Genomic DNA, 19608 nt, shown 5'->3' with positions numbered 1-19608 from the left:
ACAGAATGAGGGTTTTAATGTTAATTCTGACATGAGCATGCTTACCAATGAGAAGTGAATCTTCCAAATGTGTCGTTTTCTTTCTGTCACTCTGCCATCAAATCCACGTGGGCTCCTTTATTGCTTGCCACGTCCCTGGCCCGGTGGGGTTCTTTGTGCACTATGTCATGCACACAGCTCTCCAGGAGTTCCTTTACCCAGCCGTCCCCCATGTCTTCCTGTGCATTTCATGACTCAGGAAGAGTCTGGCTCGGAAGTAGCGTAGACCTGGGCTTGCTGCTCCTGTCCTGTCAACAACTGTGTGACATTGAGCCCCTACGTCAGAGTGGGGGGTAGGCGGTAGGTGATGACATGTGTGAATTGCCTGTGTTTAGTAAGTACTCAGCCAGTACTCAGTAGGAATGCTCTGTTCATCATGCTGTGTCCCCACTGAAAGGCCTGCCTGCCTCATCTCTTACCTGATCCAAACCACCCCTCATTCGAGGTCAGCCCAGTTCTCACCTTGGTGCCTATCTCGGTTCACAATGCTGTCCTTGTCTTTAAGCTGTACTACAGTGTTTATAGGCAAAACCATTCAATTCTGGACTTAATTGTGTATTGCCTTTCCAATGTCTTTATAAACTCCTTAAAGAAGTGGTTTATTTCTTTTGAAACCCTCACAATTCCTGGCATAGAGTTAGACTCACCCAAAGAACCAAAAGGTTTAATTTTAACCCCTGAGGCTAGGCTTCATCTTGTTTTGCTCAAGATAATGGTAACAGAAATCAGTGTCCTTGTTATTCACTTGGAGGTCCTGATCTCTCAGTGTCTGACGACTGGAGAGAGTTGTAAGATTTCACCAGCTCCGTGTGGCGCAGAACTCTACATCCTGACCCGGAGTCTGTGTGTTGTTACCTCCAGCCCACTTAGGATGGCGACTGTTTGAACAGTGCAGTGCTTCCGTTCAAGCTGGGTGACCCCTTGTGCCGGGCCGGCGTGAGGCCTTGAGCCTGCAGGCGTACACCGACGTCCCCGTGCTTTGTTATCTGTGGAGAAGAATGTCCAGCATGGGTCCTGTGCACAGAGCACATCCAACACTGTTCTAAACTAAGGGACTTTTTTTCTGTTGTATTATTTGGGATTTCATAACCTTTATAGCTTTACCTTGCCGTGAGAGTCAGTTATAAACGTACTAGGAAATAGCTGTATGTGTGTGTTCTTAACATGCTCTCTTGTGGTTCTCATGTTGTCAGAGAAGCAATGGCCACTCCCTCAAACACCTTCAGTGTCGTAGGGAAGGTAGCTAAGCAAGTGAATCGTTTCAGATTCACTAGAACGAGGTACCACGTGTGTGAGGGGCAGTCATGGATGAAAGGAAGAGAGGGTGGTTCCTGCTGGTGGTGTCGGGAGGTTTTCCCTGTACACGAGTCTTCACTGGGATTCTTGAGATGGAGAAGAGGGTGAGGATAAGGCAGAACTCCCTGCAAAGGGACGGTCTTTTCCTAATTGTGAGAAAGTGTGAGGCAAGGGAAAGTTGTGTGCTAGAAAGATACAGGGGCTTTCTTATTTTAAATGTAATTCTTGATAAAATTCTTTGCTGAGGGCACGAGAACCAGCAACAGGCAATAATACTGCCCCCGAAGAAAGCTGCTCTCCAAAGAGTTAAAAATGGAAAAGGTTTTATTTATTTTTTGTTAAGTAGAGTTCGATAACGTTTTAGTGGGAGGAAGCACTTACATATTCTATCCATGTTTGCAATATAAGTCTTAGTAAATGTTCGTTTTCTTGTTTGCACATTTATTTAATCAGCACGTTTTTGATTCTAGGAAACACACACTTGACTGGTTCTTTCAGAGACACAGCCTGAGACTGTGCAGGGCCTACCCGGGGGCAGTCTGGTTGTTGCCCACACTGATTTTGTTTTCTGTCCCCCACCACCTTGAAGGCTCCCTGGGGATGGGGACAGCAGCGTTTTGTTCACTGCCCTAGTTGCTGGGCGGAGCAGGTCCTCAGTGCATATGGCTGAAGGGGTGGGGGACTGCACCTGTGCCGTAAGAGGCCGCCCTGCACCCCAGCCCCGGCACAGGGAGCGGGCAGTTCCCAGGCATTTGGGAGAAGCCACGTCTGAGGAGCCCGCAGAGAGATGACAAGTCCAAAGCAGTTCCTAAGCCTCTGCCTCTCTCTCCTCGGTTTTATTTACTAGTTCTACAGGTGCTCGTCCCCCCACCCCGCACCTACCTCCTATTTTGCATTAATTTGTGCCTTTATTGTCCTTGAGCTGTATTGTTTTTCTTCCTCACAGCTTATATTAATTTTCTTTTTTACTAATGGAAATGTTTAAAACTAGAAAATGCTGCCCTAGATATTTTGATTTTTTTTTAAAGTTTTATTTATTTTTTCTTCTTTGGTAATAAAAATCATCCTGGATTGGATTTTCTTTTTATAAAATAAGGAACCTGAAAATAATAAAGTAATTATGATTTCTGCAGTAGCTATCATTTCTGAACTCAGAATTTACTTTATTCTGACTTTCAACCTAACATTTATTATTTTACAGTCAACAAATCAGGTATATGATTTCAACTTCATAATCACCCTATGGGGAAGATATCTATAATTTTCAGGTGAAGGGACATCTGGGTTTTCAGTGTCAGGTGTTTTATTAAAGAGGTTCCATGACTAGAAGGAGAGAATATTTGAGAGGGACAGACTGTGCCTTCCAGTCTGCACAGGTGGGGCCACTCTGGACAGAGTGTGTCCACGAGATGTCAGGGTGCTGACTGGGTTCCAGGTGGTGCTGTGTAGGAGACGGTTGAGGAACGAAGGCTGGTACTGAGCAGCGTGCTGGCCCTGGAGGGGCTTAGATGCATTTGATGTGAACTCTGGGGTGGGAGAGTTAGAAAGTTTTTTTTTTTTTTTTTAAACAGAACTGTCCAAGGATTTAGTAAGTTGGCATCTTCTCTTGTCTAGTGGTAAACGTAATCTGGACAGCCTCTCATTGGCATTTTGGAGGGAACTTTAGGCATCATATTGGTCTGGATGGTGGCCTTTGAATCACTACCCATACTGGTGCCCGCTCCCCACATCTGGAAGCTGTTCAGCTGGGCTGCGGTGGGGCCCAGGAGTCTGTATGAAGTCTGATGCACACCCTGCCCGGGATCCCTGGACTCGGTGCTTGGAAGTGGCTTCCATCCCCATAGCCTTGCTCCTGAGACTCAGAAGGAAGGCTGGGTTACGGGTCCCGAATCTGGAGCTGGACTGGGGAGTCAAAGATCCACGGGGCTGTCATCTTAGAGTTTTTGCTAAGCTGCTGCCCTTTGTCCTCCTCAGCATTTTCTGCATTAGCAAATGTCGACCTGGCTTTGGAGCAGGAGAACGCGCTGGCCCTGTTCAGGGCTCTGCAGTCGCCGGCTCTGGGTCTGCGCGGCCTGCAGCAGCAGAACAGCGACTGGTACTTCAAGCAGCTCCTGGGCGACAGGCAGCAGAAGAGACAGGTGAGCGCGCGCGGGGCTGCCTGCGAGACTCGCTACCTCCACCGGGGCCCCGTGCTGTCGTCAGCAGACATCGATGTCCTTTGCTTTGCCTTTTTCTCCTAAACACAGTAGGTTTCTTCCTCCCCCGTCAGCGTCCTCAGGTAAAATGCATATCATCTTTTGTGCCTTTACTTTTAGAGCCAAGGGTCTGCTTTTAAGATAAACAGAACCCACCTCTCCATCTAACCACCCCTTCCCACCCGCTCCCCAACTAAACACCGCTGGGGACAGAAAACCCGAGGCTTTTTTACATTCCTGCTTCAGGAATTTCCACTTTAAAAAACCCACACCTCATTAGTTTCCTCGGCCGGCACTGGGGAAGTACTTACTGTGCATAAGGGTAGGTTGTGTGCGATTACACTTTGTAGTTTTGCGGGGAACAAACATAAAGGACTTGCGTTTTGTCTAAATGAGGGCAAGTGTACATTTTACAAATTCCTAGCGTATGTTGGAGTAAGTAGCGTTAACGTGCAAAGGATTCTGTAATCACTTTTCTCTCAAAACATCACAAAGTGTTTTCGAAGACGTCATGGTGCCTGGGAAGTCATCGACCCTTGATTTCGCAAGGGCTGCTGCCTTGGCTACCTGACACTGTCACCGCTGTCCCCAGCGCTGTCCCCAGCGGTTGCTGTTGAGACACGAGGACTCTGTGGGCTGACGGCGTGGCATGAGAGAACCTTGCATAAGTGGTCTTTACTTTTCTCAGAGTGGTCAGGCTGATCCCCTCCAGAAGGAGGAGCTGCAGTCCGGAGTGGACGCCGCCAACAGCGCCGCGCAGCAGTACCAGAGAAGTAAGAGGCCTTTGCACTGGACACCCTTGCAAGTACTCAGGGGGGGCGCGCTGGGCGTTCTGTCAGGGAAGCATCCAGGTTAGCTTTGGTCACCTCCCAGCCCGCCCACTAGCCGTAGGCAACATCTGGGCACTGTTGGTGGCAGTAGGATTCCTCCAGTTGGGGAAGCAGGACTGGAGTCAGTGCAGCTTCACTTTGGCCAGCAAGACTGCTTGGAGGCAGGGGCACTTCTGGGATTGGTGACAGGAGAGAGGAGAATGCTGTACCGCGGGGAAAAGGAAGCTGGAGCAGAGGCCCAGGTGGTAGAAGATGCGTTCAAGGAACAGAGATTGGAGTACAACTTCTGTAGGCGTTTTGGGCCGAGTTGTGAAAAATAAGGAATTTGGAAAGATTGTGGGATGCTTTGAATGGCAGCTTAAGAAGCAGATGTTTTCTTTGCCAGGCTGCAGGGGAAGTTAGAGAACAGTGGGGACAAATGCTGTGAATTGAGTGGTGAGAAAAGTGTGAGTGAGGGCAGCAAACAGGTTTACTGAGATTGAGCCACCCTACATACACGGATGCTGCTCTGGGAAAGAAGAAGGTCCCGCTGCAGACTTCTTGGCCGGTGGTTTACCCACAGAACCCCCCCTTCTTCCGTGAACGCTGACCTCTCCTCCCCGCCAGGGCTCTCAGCCGCCTGCATGTCTGACCTGCTGTTTCCCCCCAGGACTGGCCGCAGTGGCCGCCATCAATGCTGCAATCCAGAAGGGGGTTGCTGAGAAGACTGTCCTGGAGCTGATGAACCCCGAAGCCCAGCTGCCCCAGGTGTACCCCTTCGCTGCCGACCTGTATCAGAAGGAGCTGGCCACCCTGCAGCAGCAGAGTCCGGAGGTAAGCGAGCCGAGCCCGCCTGTTTGTGAGAGAAATGAGCAGCAGGTGAACCCAGTCCCCACTTCGTGGCGTTGTCGGGTAACCTGTGTTCCAGACACAGTTGTCTTTGGTTCTTTATTAAACGTCCACTCCCTTGGTGTGTGAGAATGCCTTTGCTCACTGTTTGCCCGTCTCCCTTCCTGTGCAGCATAGCCTCACACACCCTGAGCTCGCTGTGGCCGTGGAGATGTTGTCCTCCGTGGCCCTCATCAACAGGGCACTGGAGTCGGGGGACATGAACACCGTGTGGAAGCAGCTGAGCAGTTCTGTTACCGGCCTCACCAACATCGAGGAAGAGAACTGCCAGAGGTGAGGGCCCAGAGTGAATGAGTCCATTGTGTAGCCCTGGCCCTGTCTTTCGTGTGTCAACAAGTGTTTTCTTTATGGCTTTAGAGCGGGCATCCTGTATTCATTCTACTTTGATTCGTTTTATTCTTTATTATGCTAAAGGAGGTGGCAGTACATGATAGATGCCATGACATTCGGCTCTCACATACACAAGAATCTTACTTAAGTTTGTTCTAGAGCCAAAGTAGCACTGCCTCACAGATGAATACTCCTTCCCCATCACCTGTAGTTCAAGTCCATCTTCAGTCTTCAGTTGTTCCAAAACTATCCTTTAGGGCAGGTTTGTTCACATCAGGATCAAGTGCAGGACCATGTGTTGCACCTGTCTGTTGTGTCCCTTAGGTATCTTCTAATGCAGAATTGTCCCTTTCTTCATGGCACTACTTGTTAAAAGAGGTGGAGCCAGTTGTCAAATAGAATGTCCCATCTGTGGATAGTTCTGGTCACTTTCTGGTTTATTCCTGGAGATCAGAGATTAGATTGGAAGGCTTCTCATGATTCACCTCAACATTTGTGGTGATGTGCGTTTCACATCACCTCGTATCAAAAAGCACGTAACGTCTGCTTTTCACACCATCACAGTGGGTTCCGAAGGTGACCCCTGGATTAGGGAGGTAGCTTCTGGCTCCATGTTTCCCTCATCTCTCTGTGCATCAAAACGTCTAGTTTCCTATTACCCATTCACCTAATATTTTAACCCCAGTTGGTACTCTTTGCCTCAGTCAGTATTTTCCAGAAGACTTGGTTCTACGCTTGTTAGTTCATGTATGGCCTTACTTTCTTGAGTTTAGAGGAATTACTTGAGCTGTTGCCCTGCCCCTGAGTTGGTCTTCCTTGGGATTGGAAATATGTAGCAGGCTATTGAATTGAGTGGTTTCCTTGCATTTTCACACTTTAAGGTACCTCCCCAGTTCAGAACTAGCCTCTAGAACACATCAAGTGGTTGGGGCGCCCTGGCAATCTCTGCTCATCCATATTCGTCTCTGCCAGAAGATCTTATTTTCCATGCTGTCCTTCATTGTCTTTTTCTTGGGGGCCTGGGGCAGGTACCTCGATGAGTTGATGAAGCTGAAAGCTCAGGCACATGCAGAGAACAATGAATTTATTACGTGGAATGACATCCAGGCGTGTGTGGACCATGTGAACCTGGTGGTGCAAGAGGAACATGAGAGTGAGTAGTACTCCTGCCTTCTCTCCCCAGTAATGTCACCATTCAGGATGGTGTGTTTCTGTGAATTGATTGTAAATAATAGTCCTAGAGGGGCTTTTGGGTGAGAGATTGAAAAATATCTATACAACTCAGAAAGCTAAGATTTGGTATAGTTTTCAAAATATCAAACAATTGGAGTGGGCATTTGACTTAGTGGTTAAGAAGTTGGTTAGGACGCCTGCATCCCACACTGGGTTGCCTGGGTTTGATTCCTGGCTCCTGACTCCAGCATCCTGTTAATGCAGACCCTGGGAGGCAGCAGTGATGGCTCAAGTAATTGGGTTGGTATCACCCAGTGGGAGACTTGGTTTGTGTTCCCAGCTCCTGGTTTTGGCCCAGCCTATCCCCAGGCATTGGGGGCGTTTGGGGAGTGAACCAGTGAATGGGAGTGCTCGCTCGCTCTCAAATACATTACAAAAAATTCAGACACCACCAGATAATAGATATGGTATGGATAGATAGATAGGTATGGATTTAATAAGAACTGTTTTTTAGAGATGAGTTGAATATGTTTTTTTTTTTTTAAGTACTGTTATTATTTTTAGATTTCTTTCTGTCTGTCTCCAAAGGGCAGAGCAACAGAAAGAGAAGGAGGGAAAGATACTGGGTGTCCTCTGGTTCACTCCCCAGATGGCCACTACAGCCAGAGCGGGGCCTGTTCTCCCACACGGGCACAGGCTGTCCTCCGCTGCTTTCCCAGGCGCATTAGCAGGAAGCTGACTCAGAAGCACTCTGATATGGGGTGTCAGCGTCACAAGCAGTGGCTTAACCCACTGCGCCACAACACTGGCCCCAAGTAGTTCTTGGAATTGGGCAAAATCACACAGGTTGAGGGCTTCTCTTATTTCAGACCCTAGCTGCAGGCTCTGGGGTTCCCAGGTCACTGTACTTCAGAATAGTTGGCTACAGATTTGGGGGGTTCCCTCTCCTCCCCTGGTTCAATGCTAGTATGGCTCATGGAACTCATAAGAGTGCTAGGCTTATGATTGCAGTTTTATTAGAAAGGGTCCCCCAAGACAAGACGCCTGTAGGACAGTGTCTGGAAAGGTCCCAAGAGGCAGCTCCTGTGCCCTTTCACGCTGGTGTGTCACCAACCAGGGAAGCGCACCTGAGCTTTGGGTACTCAGGAGTTTCTGTTTGGCTTCATTACATTGGAATGATTGAATTATTGGCATGTGGTTGCCAGTCTGCTCCCCGCCCGGAGATGGGGAGGCCACGCTGGGGTCATGTGACTGTGAGCCCCAGTCTTTACAACCACCGAGCTGATCTTTCCTGCTTGGCCACATCCTGAAACTTTCTAGAGGCCAGCCAAGAGTCATTGGGCAGCATGTACAGTGGCGATGGAGGGGCTGCGAGGAGTAGACACACCCATCACCTAGGGATAATCCAAGGGTTTCAGAGGCTCCTCCCAGGCTCCCGGGACGAAGAGCAGCCACATTTTTTACTAAACAATGGATTCCTTACACAGTAGCACAGCTGCCTGAGATACCTGAGGTGGGAAAGCTTCTAATTTTAATTTGTTGTTCCTGTGAGACACATTCACATAACTTAGAGGGAAGAGCCTGTACGTGGCCAGGAGCCCTGGGCCTCTGTCTTCCTTCTGCCACTTGTTTGTTGTGTGATCTTGGAGAAGAGGTTCCTAAGCCCCATCTTTCCTTCCGTTAAATGTTAAACTAAGTGACTTTTTTTTTTTTTTTTTTTTGAGATTTGTTTTATTTATTTGAAAGAGTTACAGAGGGAGGGAGGGAGGGGGAGAGAGAGAGGTCTTCTATCTGCTGGTTTACTCCCCAAATGGCTGTAGCAGCCAGAGCTGGGCCAATCTGAATCCAGGAGCTTCTTCTGGGTCTCCCACATGGGTGCAAGGGCCCAAGGACTTGGGTCATGTTTTGCTGTTCTTCCCCGGTGCATTAGCAGGGAGCGGGATTGGAAGTGAAGCAACTGGGACTCGAATTTGTGCCCATATGGGATGCTGGCCCTGCAGGCTGGGGCTTTAACCCACTGCACCACAGCACTGGCCCCAAACTAGGTGACTTTTTAAGATCCCTTGAACTCTTGACTTTTTGCAGATCAGGAATTATTTGCCTACACATTTGAGATCTATACTATAAAGCTCATTTTTATTAATTTTTTTAAGGTTTTATTTTATTTGAAAGGTAGAGTTACATAGAGAGTGGGAGAGACACAGAGAGAAAGATCTTCCATCTGCTGGTTCACTCCTCAAATGACAATGACTGGGGCTGGGCCAGGCTGAGGCCTGGAACTCCATCCAGGTCTCTCATGTGGGTGGCAGGGTCCCAAGCCCTTGGGACATCTTCCTGTGTTTCCCCAGGTGCATTAACAGGGAGCTGGATTGGAAGCAGAGCAGCCAGGACTTGAACCAATGCTCAGATGCCAGCATCATAGGCAGGCAGCTTAACCTGTGCTACAGCACAGGCCCCTAATGCTTGTTTCATCAAAATCTGTTGCTGTGGATTCGTTTCTGGGAGGAGGAGCGTGGTGGGGGCAAGAAACATGGAGTCACCACACAGACCCAGGGAGTTGGGTGAAAGCCGGTCTGAGGCAAGCAGCCTTGCAGACTCGTTTATTTCAGTTGCTACAGCAGCTTATATAGCCAAGGCAGCCAATCCGGTCAAGGGGCAGTCTGTGCCCTAACCAATCACACCCTGTTGCCAGGCAGTTTCTGAAGCCATCCAATCACAGCCTGTTGCCAGGCAGACTCTGCTGTCATGTGGTTTCCGAAACCATCCAATCACAGCCTGTTGCCAGGCAGTTTCTGTTGCCAGCGGCCATCTTGGCATGGCCTTCTCATTCCACCACAAAAATCCTCTCCATTTTTAAGTTTGAACAATTAGAAATGAAACAAAAGGACTTGTGCTTTCAATGAAAATAGGAATGCAAGGGAGTTTAGACGAAATAAACAGCAAAAAACAATGCTGTTTCATGGATGACAAATTGTAGTTTGAGTAATGTTTACATTCAGGGGGATTTAGTAACATGTTTCAGGATTGATATTTATCTAATTTCTTAATTAAAAATATAACTTTTCAGGCAAGCATTTGACAGAGCAGTTAAGATGCCTGTATTCCATATTGGAGTTACTAGGTTTGAGTCCTGGCTCTGGCTCCTGATCCCAGTTTCTTGCTAAAGTGCACCCTAGGGGACCACAGGTGATGGCTTATGTGGTTGGGTCCCTACCATCCATGAAGGAGACCAGAGTTGGGTTCCCTGCTCTGGCTTGGTTCAGTCTTGGTTGTTGTAGGCATTTAAGGAGTGAACCAGCCAATGGGAGCTCTCTTTCTTTGTCTGTATTGGTCTCTCTGCCTCTCAAATTGAAGAACAAAGCAGGAAAACGGTATGCCTTTCTATTTAGGGATTTTAGCCATTGGTTTAATTAATGAAGCTCTGGATGAAGGAGATGCCCAGAAGACTCTGCAGGCCCTGCAGATTCCTGCTGCAAAACTGGAGGGGGTGCTCGCAGAAGTGGCCCAGCACTACCAGGACATGCTGATCAGAGCAAAGAGAGAGAAAGCCCAGGTGAGTGGCATTGCTGTGGGTCTTCTCTGTTTAGAGCGCTTCCTCCCCCTCCTCCAACAGAGCTGGGGTGGGGGTGGGGGGGTATGTCTCTGGGTGCACCTAATCTGTGCTGCCTGGGCACCCTGAGATTCCGGGCACAGAGAGACACAGACACAGGTGACAGGGACTCTGCCTCCTAGGAGCGCCTGCTGTTTTACACATTTGGATTTTTTTTTCTTTCTTTCTCCCTCCCTTCCTCCCTGTTGTACAGCTGGCCCTTTAAGTAAATTCCTTATTGAATTACAAGGTCCAGAAAAATGCAGTTATATATAAGTATGCAGTTGCATGATTTTTCAGAAGTGAATATCCCTGTGCAATTGTATGTGGATTATATGAAGTGTTACCGACACCTCAGACGCCTCTCTTGTGCCCCTTTGCATCCGTATGCCCCTGCTATCTGGTAGTAACCACTATTGTGATTCCTAACCTCACAGTTCATTTTTGCCCATCTTTGAAGTGTACTTAACTGGGATCCTGTGCCATGTGCGCATCTGTCTGTGTGTGTTGTGTGTGTCCATTATGTCAGTGATTTCGTATGTGTGCTTGTGTGTAGCAGTTGTTGTTTGTTCTCATTGTTGTGTACTATTCCGTTGTGTGGTTATATAGTCTATCATTGCTGAAGTTTGGTTATTTCTTACTTTTTGGAGATATGCATATTGTATTGTAGCATGTCTTTTATGGTGCTATGAATATTGTAGCATGTCTTTTATTAGATTTAAGAGTGAAGATAGATCATAGGAAATACATGCTTGTTAAACTTCAGTAGATAGTTGTGGGGAGCAACTGGGAGCAACTCGGACTAGACTAAGTTACTGGAATTAAGACTTATTCTATGCATCTGCTCTCCCACAATATGGCGCTGGGAGAGGAGGAAACAGCTTCTACACAGCTACCTCCAGTTCAACCAATAAGCTGCAGGACCTGCTCCTGATTGGAGGAGAGCAGCGTACTTGGCGTGTGGGTAGCAGAGTTGGGATTGGTGGAGAGGACTATAAAGGAGGAGAGAGACAACATGCACCAGAAACATCTAAGGGGAACATCTATCTGAAGGAACACCTGTGCAGCCCCCGAGAGAGCCGGCCGGCAGTGTGCCGCTCCCCCGCGGAAGTGGGGGAAAGTGGCAGGGGAACCACCCTTCCACGGAGGTGGAAGGGATGGTAGCCAACCCGGGAAGAACCAGCAGCAAACCCGGGGAGGGCCGAGCAGACGAAAGAACAGCGCAGGGTCCTGTGTCGTTCCTCCACGAAGACGGGGAGCGACATAATGGTGCCGTGACTCGGATATGAAGCCTAGGCAGGGTTTAGTGTCGTTCCTCCATGAAGAGGGGGAGCAACAGATAGTGTCATAAATGTTTTAAAAAAATTTATTTATTTATTTTAAAGGCAGAGAGAGAAAGAGATGAATGCCCACAGCAGCTGGGGCTGGGTTAGGCTGAAGTCTGGAGCCTGGCATTCAATCCTACAAGGGTGTCAGAGACCCAAATACTTGAGCTACTGCCTCCCAGGGTGCATGTTTGCAGGAAGCTAGAATTGGAACACAGCTGGGACTCAAACCCAGGCACTGTGCTATGGATGCCGACATCCCAAGAGGCATCTTAACCATTGTGTGAAATGCCTACCCCAGATAATATCATAAAGATTTGGGGGCTGGCCTTGTGGCATAGCGAGTGAGGCTGCCACCTGCAGTGCTGGTATCCCATATGGGTGCTGGTTCGAGTCCCAGCTACTCCACTTCCAATCCAGCTCTCTCCTATGGCCTAGGAAAGCAGTAGAAGATGGCCCAAATCCTTGGGCTCCTGTACCGTATGAGAGACCCAGAAGAAGCTCCTGGCTCCTGGCTTCGGATTGACCCAGCTCTGGCTGTTTTAGCCAGGGGAGGGAACCCGCAGATGGAAGATCTCTCTGTCTGCCTCTGCCTCCCTGTAACTCTGCCTTTCAAATAATAATAAATAAAGATTTAATAATAATAATAAATAAATTGATTATTATTTGAAAGGCAGTTACACAGAGGAGAGGCAGAGAGAGAGGTCAGTTTTGTTGAGGTATAATTTATATACCAGGTACTTCATCATTTTAAAGTGTATCATTCAGTGATTTTTAGTATTATTCATAAAATTTTGCAGCCATCAACATGATCAATTTTAGAACATTTTTATCACCCCAGAAAAGAAACCCAGTCCTTTGTTTTCCCTCCATCTTCCTTCAGAATCCCACAGTCCTAGGCAGCTGTCAGCCGGCTGCTTTCCATGTATTTATTCTGATTATTTCATACAAACGTAGTCCTGCACTACATGGTCCTTTGTGACTGGCTTCATTCATCCAGCATGGTTTGTCCAAGCCGTAGCAGTTGCCAATAGTTCATTTCTTTCTGTTGCTGAATGAAACTCATTATATGGCCATTCTACAGTCTCCATCCATGGTCAATAGAGTTGTAGGGATGAGTTCCATTTATGACTATTAGGAATAATGCTGCTGTAAAAGTTTTTCAGAGTAATTGTAACACAAACCTATATATTTTTTTTTTTAAATTTTTATTTATTTATTTATTTTTTTGACAGGCAGAGTGGACAGTGAGAGAGAGAGACAGAGAGAAAGGTCTTCCTTTGCCATTGGTTCACCCTCCAATGGCCGCCGCGGCTGGCACGCTGCGGCTGGCGCACCGCGCTGATCCGAAGGCAGGAGCCAGGTGCTTCTCCTGGTCTCCCATGGGGTGCAGGGCCCAAGTACTTGGGCCATCCTCCACTGCACTCCCGGGCCACAGCAGAGAGCTGGCCTGTAAGAGGGGCAACCGGGACAGAATCCGGTGCCCCGACCGGGACTAGAACCCGGTGTGCCGGCGCCGCAAGGCGGAGGATTAGCCTACTGAGCCGCGGCGCCGGCTCCACAAACCTATATTTTAAAAGTTCATTTGTCTCGCCGCCTAGCTAATTTGTTGAGGAAACTGATGAGATTTATAACTCTTTTTATGCTGTTGCTGTCTAGGAAGTTATATGTTGCAGACCCTCATGTATTAATTGTGATTAAAACATAATTATAACTGTTTTACTAAATTGTGATTGATCTCATTTTGAAGTTGTTCCTAACTAATAACAATAGATAGGGAGACCCATAACTGTCTTGTCTTAGAAAATTCCTAAAGTGAAGTTCTTGGACAAGTGGAAGAGCTAAAAGTAAAACTTAATTTAGAGAGTCAGATCATTTCTGGAAAGCCAGCTGGATGAAAAGAGACCCAGGTTTAGTGTATTGGGGGTTTATGCACACTGACACAACATGCAGGCTCTATAAATTTAGTTTGGGGGTGGGGGAATTGTGGATAATGCTGTAATGCTGATGAATCTCCTTTGATTCCATTGCCATGAGAGGAGTTGACATTACTGTGTCCTAGTCATATGGACGCAGTGTCTCATAGCACCGGCTTTCATTTAAGAGGCGTATTACCATAGAATGTCACTTGATCCTGTGGAGAAGGTTGACTCACAGCAGCTTCATAGCCAGGGATTCGCGACAAAGAGATCAGCTGATTTCACTTACTTAGGTTGGAAGCTGGAAATAGGGGTCTCAGGCTCTGATTCCTTTTCTTGGCTGGTGATGAGAACACATTATTTTAAAAAATACAGATTCCTAAGCTTTAATTCCGATTCTGCTCATTCAGAGCCTCTAGGGTGGCGCCTGGCTGTAATGGCTCTCTGTGGGCCAGAGGAGGCAGCGTTTGCTTTCCTGGCCAGCATAGTCCTGGCGGAGCCTCACAGCTGGCTGTCAGTGGGGTGGGCTGGGGAGAATTAGCTGCACTGGGGTCTGTGTCTAAAGGAAAGTAGCTTTGAGGATGTAGCTTGTGTAGCTGTCACTCATGCTGCCGGGCGGTCTGCTCCCTTTGTGGGGGTCATGGGAGTTAAACTTTTAGAGGATGTGACTAGAGTTTGAAGCATTTCCTTTTGGTGTGGAATAACTTTTCAGAGTTCATCAAAAGCAGAGGATGGGGAAGTTAAAGGAAAGTTTGCTTAACGCTGCCAGGTCCATCCGAGTGTTGGTGGAATCGCCTCTTTTTTTTTTTTTTTTTTTTTTTTTTTAGGAATCTGCTTAACTTCTCAATTCCAATGACCCATCTTGGGAGTGGCTTTAAAAATAATTGTCACTGAGTTTCAAATTTAGCAAGCAAAAGATCCTAATTTAAATTTGAGCTGTAGTTTTCTTTTATTATTATTATTTATTTATTTATTTATTCGAAAGTCAGAGTTACACAGAGAGAGGAGAGGCAGAGAGAGAGAGAAGTCTTCCATCTGATGGTTCACTCCCCAATTGGCCGCAATGGCTGGAGCTGCGCCAATCCGAAGCCAGGAGCTGGGAGCTTCCTCCAGGTCTCCCACACGGGCACAGGGTCCCAAGGACTTGGGCCATCTTGTACTGCTATCCCAGTCCACAGCAGAGAGCTGGATTGGAAGAGGAGCAGCCAGGACTAGAACCGGCGCCCATATGGGATGCTGGCGCTTCAGGCCAGGGTGTTAACCCACTGTGCCACAGTGCTGGCCCCTGATCTGTAGTTTTTATGTGACATCTTATGTCACGTTTGGTGTCAAGGTAATACTGGCCTCATAGAATGAGTTAGGAAGTGTTCCTCTCTCTTGTACTTTGAAAGGATTGGTTAAACATTTGGTAGAATTCACCAGAGAAAACATGTGATCCTGGGGTGGGGTGTTTGTATGTGAGGTTTTTTGGTTAGTAATTCCATCTCTATACTTATTATGAATCAATTCAGCTTTTTCCTTGTCCAACATTCTCCTTGTCTTCTTGGAATTCGATTGTATTATATGTTAGTATGACTGATGGTGTCCACAGTCCTCAAGCTTTGTCCATTTTTTTTTAAAGATTTATTTATGGCCGGCGCCGTGGCTCAATAGGCTAATCCTCCACTTTGCGGCGCCAGCACACCGGGTTCTAGTCCCGGTCGGGGCGCCGGATTCTGTCCTGGTTGCCCCTCTTCCAGGCCAGCTCTCTGCTGTGGCCAGGGAGTTCAGTGGAGGATGGGCCAAGTACTTGGGCCCTGCACCCCATGGGAGACCAGGAGAAGTACCTGGCTCCTGCCATCGGATCAGCGCGGTGCGCCGGCCGCGGCCGCAGCGGCCATTGGAGGGTGAACCAACGGCAAAAGGAAGACCTTTCTCTCTGCCTCTCTCTCTCACTATCTACTCTGCCTGTCCAAAAAAAAAAAAAAAAAAAAAAATCCAGATTTTCATCGTTGGTATGCTTTTTAGAAATAACATCTCTTTTTTTAAAAAAAAATTTTTTTATTTATTTGAAAAACAGAGTTACAGAGAGAGGTCTTCCATCTGCTGGTTTACTCCCCAGATGGCCGCAACGGCCGGAGCTGCGCTAATCTGAAGCCAGGAGCCAGGAGCCTCTTCTGGGTCTCCCACATGGGTGCAGGGGCCCAAGGACTTGGGCCATCTTCCAGTGCTTTCTCAGATCATAGCAGAGCGCTGGATCAGAAGAGAAGCAGCCGGGACTAGAACTGGCGCCCATATGGGATGCTGGTGCTTCAGGCCAGGGCATTAACCAAGTGAGCCACAGCGCCGGCCCCAGAAATAACATCTCTTTACTGATACTCTCTACTTGGTCTGACATTGTTCTCATGCTTTGCTTTAGTTCTGTAGACATGGTTTCCTTTAGTTCTTTGAACAGAATTAAAAGAGCTAATTTACATCCTTGTCAATCCAAGCTTGGGGTTCCTCAGGGTTGATTTCTGCTGTCTATTCTTTTTTATGTTTGTGTGTGGGAGGCACTTTCTGGTTTGTTTTTGCATGTCTTGAAAAAAATTTTTAGGTATAATTTCCACTTTATTATTATTATTATTATTATTTTTTGACAGGCAGAGTGGAGAGAGAGAGAGAGAGAGAGAGAGAGAGAGAGAGAGAGAGAAAGGGAGAGAAAGGTCTTCCTTTTGCCGTTGGTTCACCCTCCAATGGCCGCCGCAGCTGGTGCGCTGCGGCCGGCACATTGCGCTGATCCGACGGCAGGAGCCAGGTGCTTCTCCTGGTCTCCCATGCGGGTGCAGGGCCCAAGCACTTGGGCCATCGTCCACTGCACTCCTGGGCCACAGCAGAGAGCTGGCCTGGAAGAGGGGCAACCGGGACAGAGTCTGGCACCCCGACCGGGACTAGAACCCAGGGTGCCGGTGCCGGCCTCCACTTTATTTTGCTAGAGGATAGTTTTGCATGGTCCTTAAGGATTCAGCTCCCGACGTGGGCTTTGGCGGAGGTTGGTGGGGGTGTACACCAGCAGGTCTAAATCAGAGTGGGGGTGTTCCATCATTCTGAGCTTCACAAGGTCAATTCCTGACTCTCTTGCTGTAATTTACCCAACTGATGTCATAACGTAGCTTCACATACAGCTTCGGAACCACGTAGGTGTAGAAGACACTCGCCTCGAAATGTCCCCAATGACTGTAGCCTCCACCATGTTTCAGGTGGCCCGCTTCCTTGTGACCAGGCGAGCATCCAACAGCCTGTGCAGCGAGCCGGCCGCCTTGGCCCTGGTCCCTCTGGTGCCTGTTGTTCCTTCTTTGTCATTTTGCAAGTGAGGACCTGAGAGCGAGATTTTTAGAAAAGCAGGCTTTTAGGAATTCAGTGGTAACCCCGGAAATCAGAGTCCACCCCCTGAGGGTTTGTTGTCAACTCTTGTTATTACTGTTCAATGCCTCTTTTGAAACCTATAAACTGTCTGAAGTCTGCCTGGTTACTTAGTGGTCAGCTAATGATTGATAGAAATCTCCTTAAATGCGTTGAAGCGGTGGTGTGCCCAGCCTTTGCTGAGGGCTCTGGGTGTCGCCTTCAGCACTCAGCCAGGCCTTGCCTTTGTGCTTGCCTGGAATCTCCACGGCTGCTGGGGGTGAGAGCTGAGAGCTCTCCCAGGTCTTTTCTGAGCGTACGCACAGTCCACGCGTGCAGTGTGGCCCTCTGGATCTCTGATCCAGGAAATTGCCAGATTTTCAAAGCTCTGTGAAAGCCTCCTTCTCCAGCTTTTTCTTTCTTTTTGGTCAGTCTGTTTGCCTAACGTGTTATCCTTGCCTCCTCCTGTTTTTGACAAATACTCCTGTCTAAAAGGCTGTTTGTACAGGGTGAGCTGTTGGTTGGATCAAATACAGACAGCTGGGAAGTGTGATCTTACAGGGCATCACCCGACAGGTCACCTAATGCTAGTTCTCTGGGGATGGGGATTTCAAAGGAAGGGGAAGGCGGTAGAACAGGACAGTTTAAAGCACTGCAGAGCTCACCGTTCCTACTGAGATTCAGCTGTTTTTCTTGAGTAAGCTCTCTCCTATTTCTTTCTTTTTTTAAAGATTTATTTATTTATTTGTCTATTTGAAGGGCAGTTAGAGGGAGAGACAAAGAGAGGTCTTCTGTCTGTTGGTTCACTCCCCAAATGGCTGCAATGGCCAGATCTGGGCCAATCCAAAACCAGGAGCTTTATTTGGGTCTCCCACATGGGAGCAGGGGCCCAAGCACTTGGGCCATCCTCCACTGCTTTCCCAGGTGCATTAGCAGAGAGCTGGACTGGAATTGGAGCAGCTGGGATTCAGACCTGCGTTCATACGGGATGCCGGCGCAGCAGTCTGGGATTTTAGTTGGCTGTGCCACAATGCCGGCCCCTTTTTCATTTTTATAAGTCCTTGATTAATCTCTATGGATTTGAAAAAGTTGATTCTGGTGATTTTTTTTTTTTTTGACACTGTTCTTATTGCTTTTATGGTGGAGAAGATTTTTAGAGGCCCTTACTCCTTACTCTACCATTTCCCATTTCCACTGATGTCATTTCTTTTTTTTTTTTTTTTTTTTGACAGATAGAGATAGAGAGAAAGGTCTTCCTTCCGTTGGTTCACCCCTCAAATAGCCGCTACGGCTGGCGCTGTGCTGATCCAGAGCCAGGAGCTTCCTCCTGGTCTCCCATGTGGGTACAGGGGCCCAAGCACTTGGGCCATCCTCCACTGCCTTCCTGGGCCACAGCAGAGAGCTGGACTGGAAGAGGAGTAACCGGGACTAGAACCCGGCGCCCATATGGGATGCCAGCGCGGCAGGTGGAGGATTAACCAAGTGAGCCATAGCACCGGCCCCTCACTTCTGTCTTATTTGGTACATTACTGTAGTCCAAACCTTCCCAAATCTCTGCTGCTACTCCTCAATTCTAGCTCTTTCCCGAAACTTCACTGTGCAGCAACTGAAGAGTTAATACCTGACCATTCTGAGTGGTCCGTGCTTGTGTTGTGTGGTAGATAAATATGTCATATAGATTTGTGTATGCTGTGTGTATATGTACAAAGACATGTATATATGATATTTCATCTAGCATTACACACGCAAAACACACCACATAATAAAAGAGAGACTTTAAAGGAAGTTTTAAACTGCTTTGGAGGTGTGTGTTTGTGCTGTCCATATACACATGTACACAAAGAGCCTTTGTTTAAACCCCTTCTCTCTTTTTGTCCCCCTACCCCCATGACTTGTGACCCCATCAACTCTTTCACCTCCGGTCATTGTTCGGCATTATTTCTGTTCCCCCTCGGTAAGCTCCTCTGACATGCACTCGCGTTCTGAGGTCACTCAGAGCCGCTCGCCGTCCGTACTTTGAGACGTCTTGTGTAGCATTTTCACCTTAAATCGGCTTTGTCTCAGGATTCCTCACAATAACTGCCCCAGGGTTTAGTGCTCTGCTCGGTGATCCGAGTTAATCTTGGGTGATCTCCCTGGGACGGACTTTGCGGGGAGGATATGGGGGTCTTGCGCTAGCTGGAGCAGAGCGGGAGCCCGTCTGTGCGCGCACTGAGTTGTGCTCTGCGCCTCTCTCCTCCTCTAGTCTGGGAGGGCGTTTCTGAAACGCGTTTCCTGAGACACTGACACTTTGTCTTTTTCTTGCCTTTCGTACGGTAGCTCTGTTGCCTGCCAGAGGAACGTGTACGAAGATTTCACTGAATCCTCTCTTAGTCTGCATGGGGCAGGGGAGAGAGCGCCTCTCTCAGGGTCAGAACGCGTCCTCAGTTCTGTCTTTCTCCGTCAGAGGACGTCGTGCTGAGCCTCCCAGCTTTGCTTACGATGGCTTCTGCCCAAGGATGTCTGATGTGAGATCAGCCTCGGAGTGGACCACAGAGCCCTTGGAAGGGCTGCTGACTTCATGTGCAGAGACCGCTGTGTCGCTTCTCTTGGAGCCTGGCCCTTCCACCTCCTGTTTTTGACTTCTTGGTTTAAGTTGTCACAGGCCCGGAGCTACCTCGTGTT

General features: G+C 48.1%; 1 protein-coding gene across 2 annotated transcripts in view; it reads left to right on the top strand.

The window, feature by feature from the left end:
• Positions 1-19608, top strand: part of IQGAP1 (IQ motif containing GTPase activating protein 1) — a 111752-nt gene that overhangs the window by 54630 nt on the left and 37514 nt on the right. For both annotated transcript variants that reach the window (XM_089310743.1, XM_008275315.4), the window contains exons 10-15: positions 3310-3473; positions 4219-4303; positions 5010-5173; positions 5361-5521; positions 6607-6731; positions 10141-10304. In XM_089310743.1, the coding sequence (XP_089166869.1) occupies positions 3310-3473; positions 4219-4303; positions 5010-5173; positions 5361-5521; positions 6607-6731; positions 10141-10304 (863 nt within the window). The remainder of the gene's footprint in view (positions 1-3309; positions 3474-4218; positions 4304-5009; positions 5174-5360; positions 5522-6606; positions 6732-10140; positions 10305-19608) is intronic.

The sequence above is a fragment of the Oryctolagus cuniculus genome, chromosome 12 (assembly GCF_051225735.1).
Source record: "Oryctolagus cuniculus isolate XC-2025 breed Fujian yellow rabbit chromosome 12, ASM5122573v1, whole genome shotgun sequence".
NCBI lineage: Eukaryota > Metazoa > Chordata > Mammalia > Lagomorpha > Leporidae > Oryctolagus > Oryctolagus cuniculus.
The sequence above is the reverse complement of the archived record's forward strand: the minus strand, read 5'-3'. Positions and strand labels throughout refer to the sequence as shown.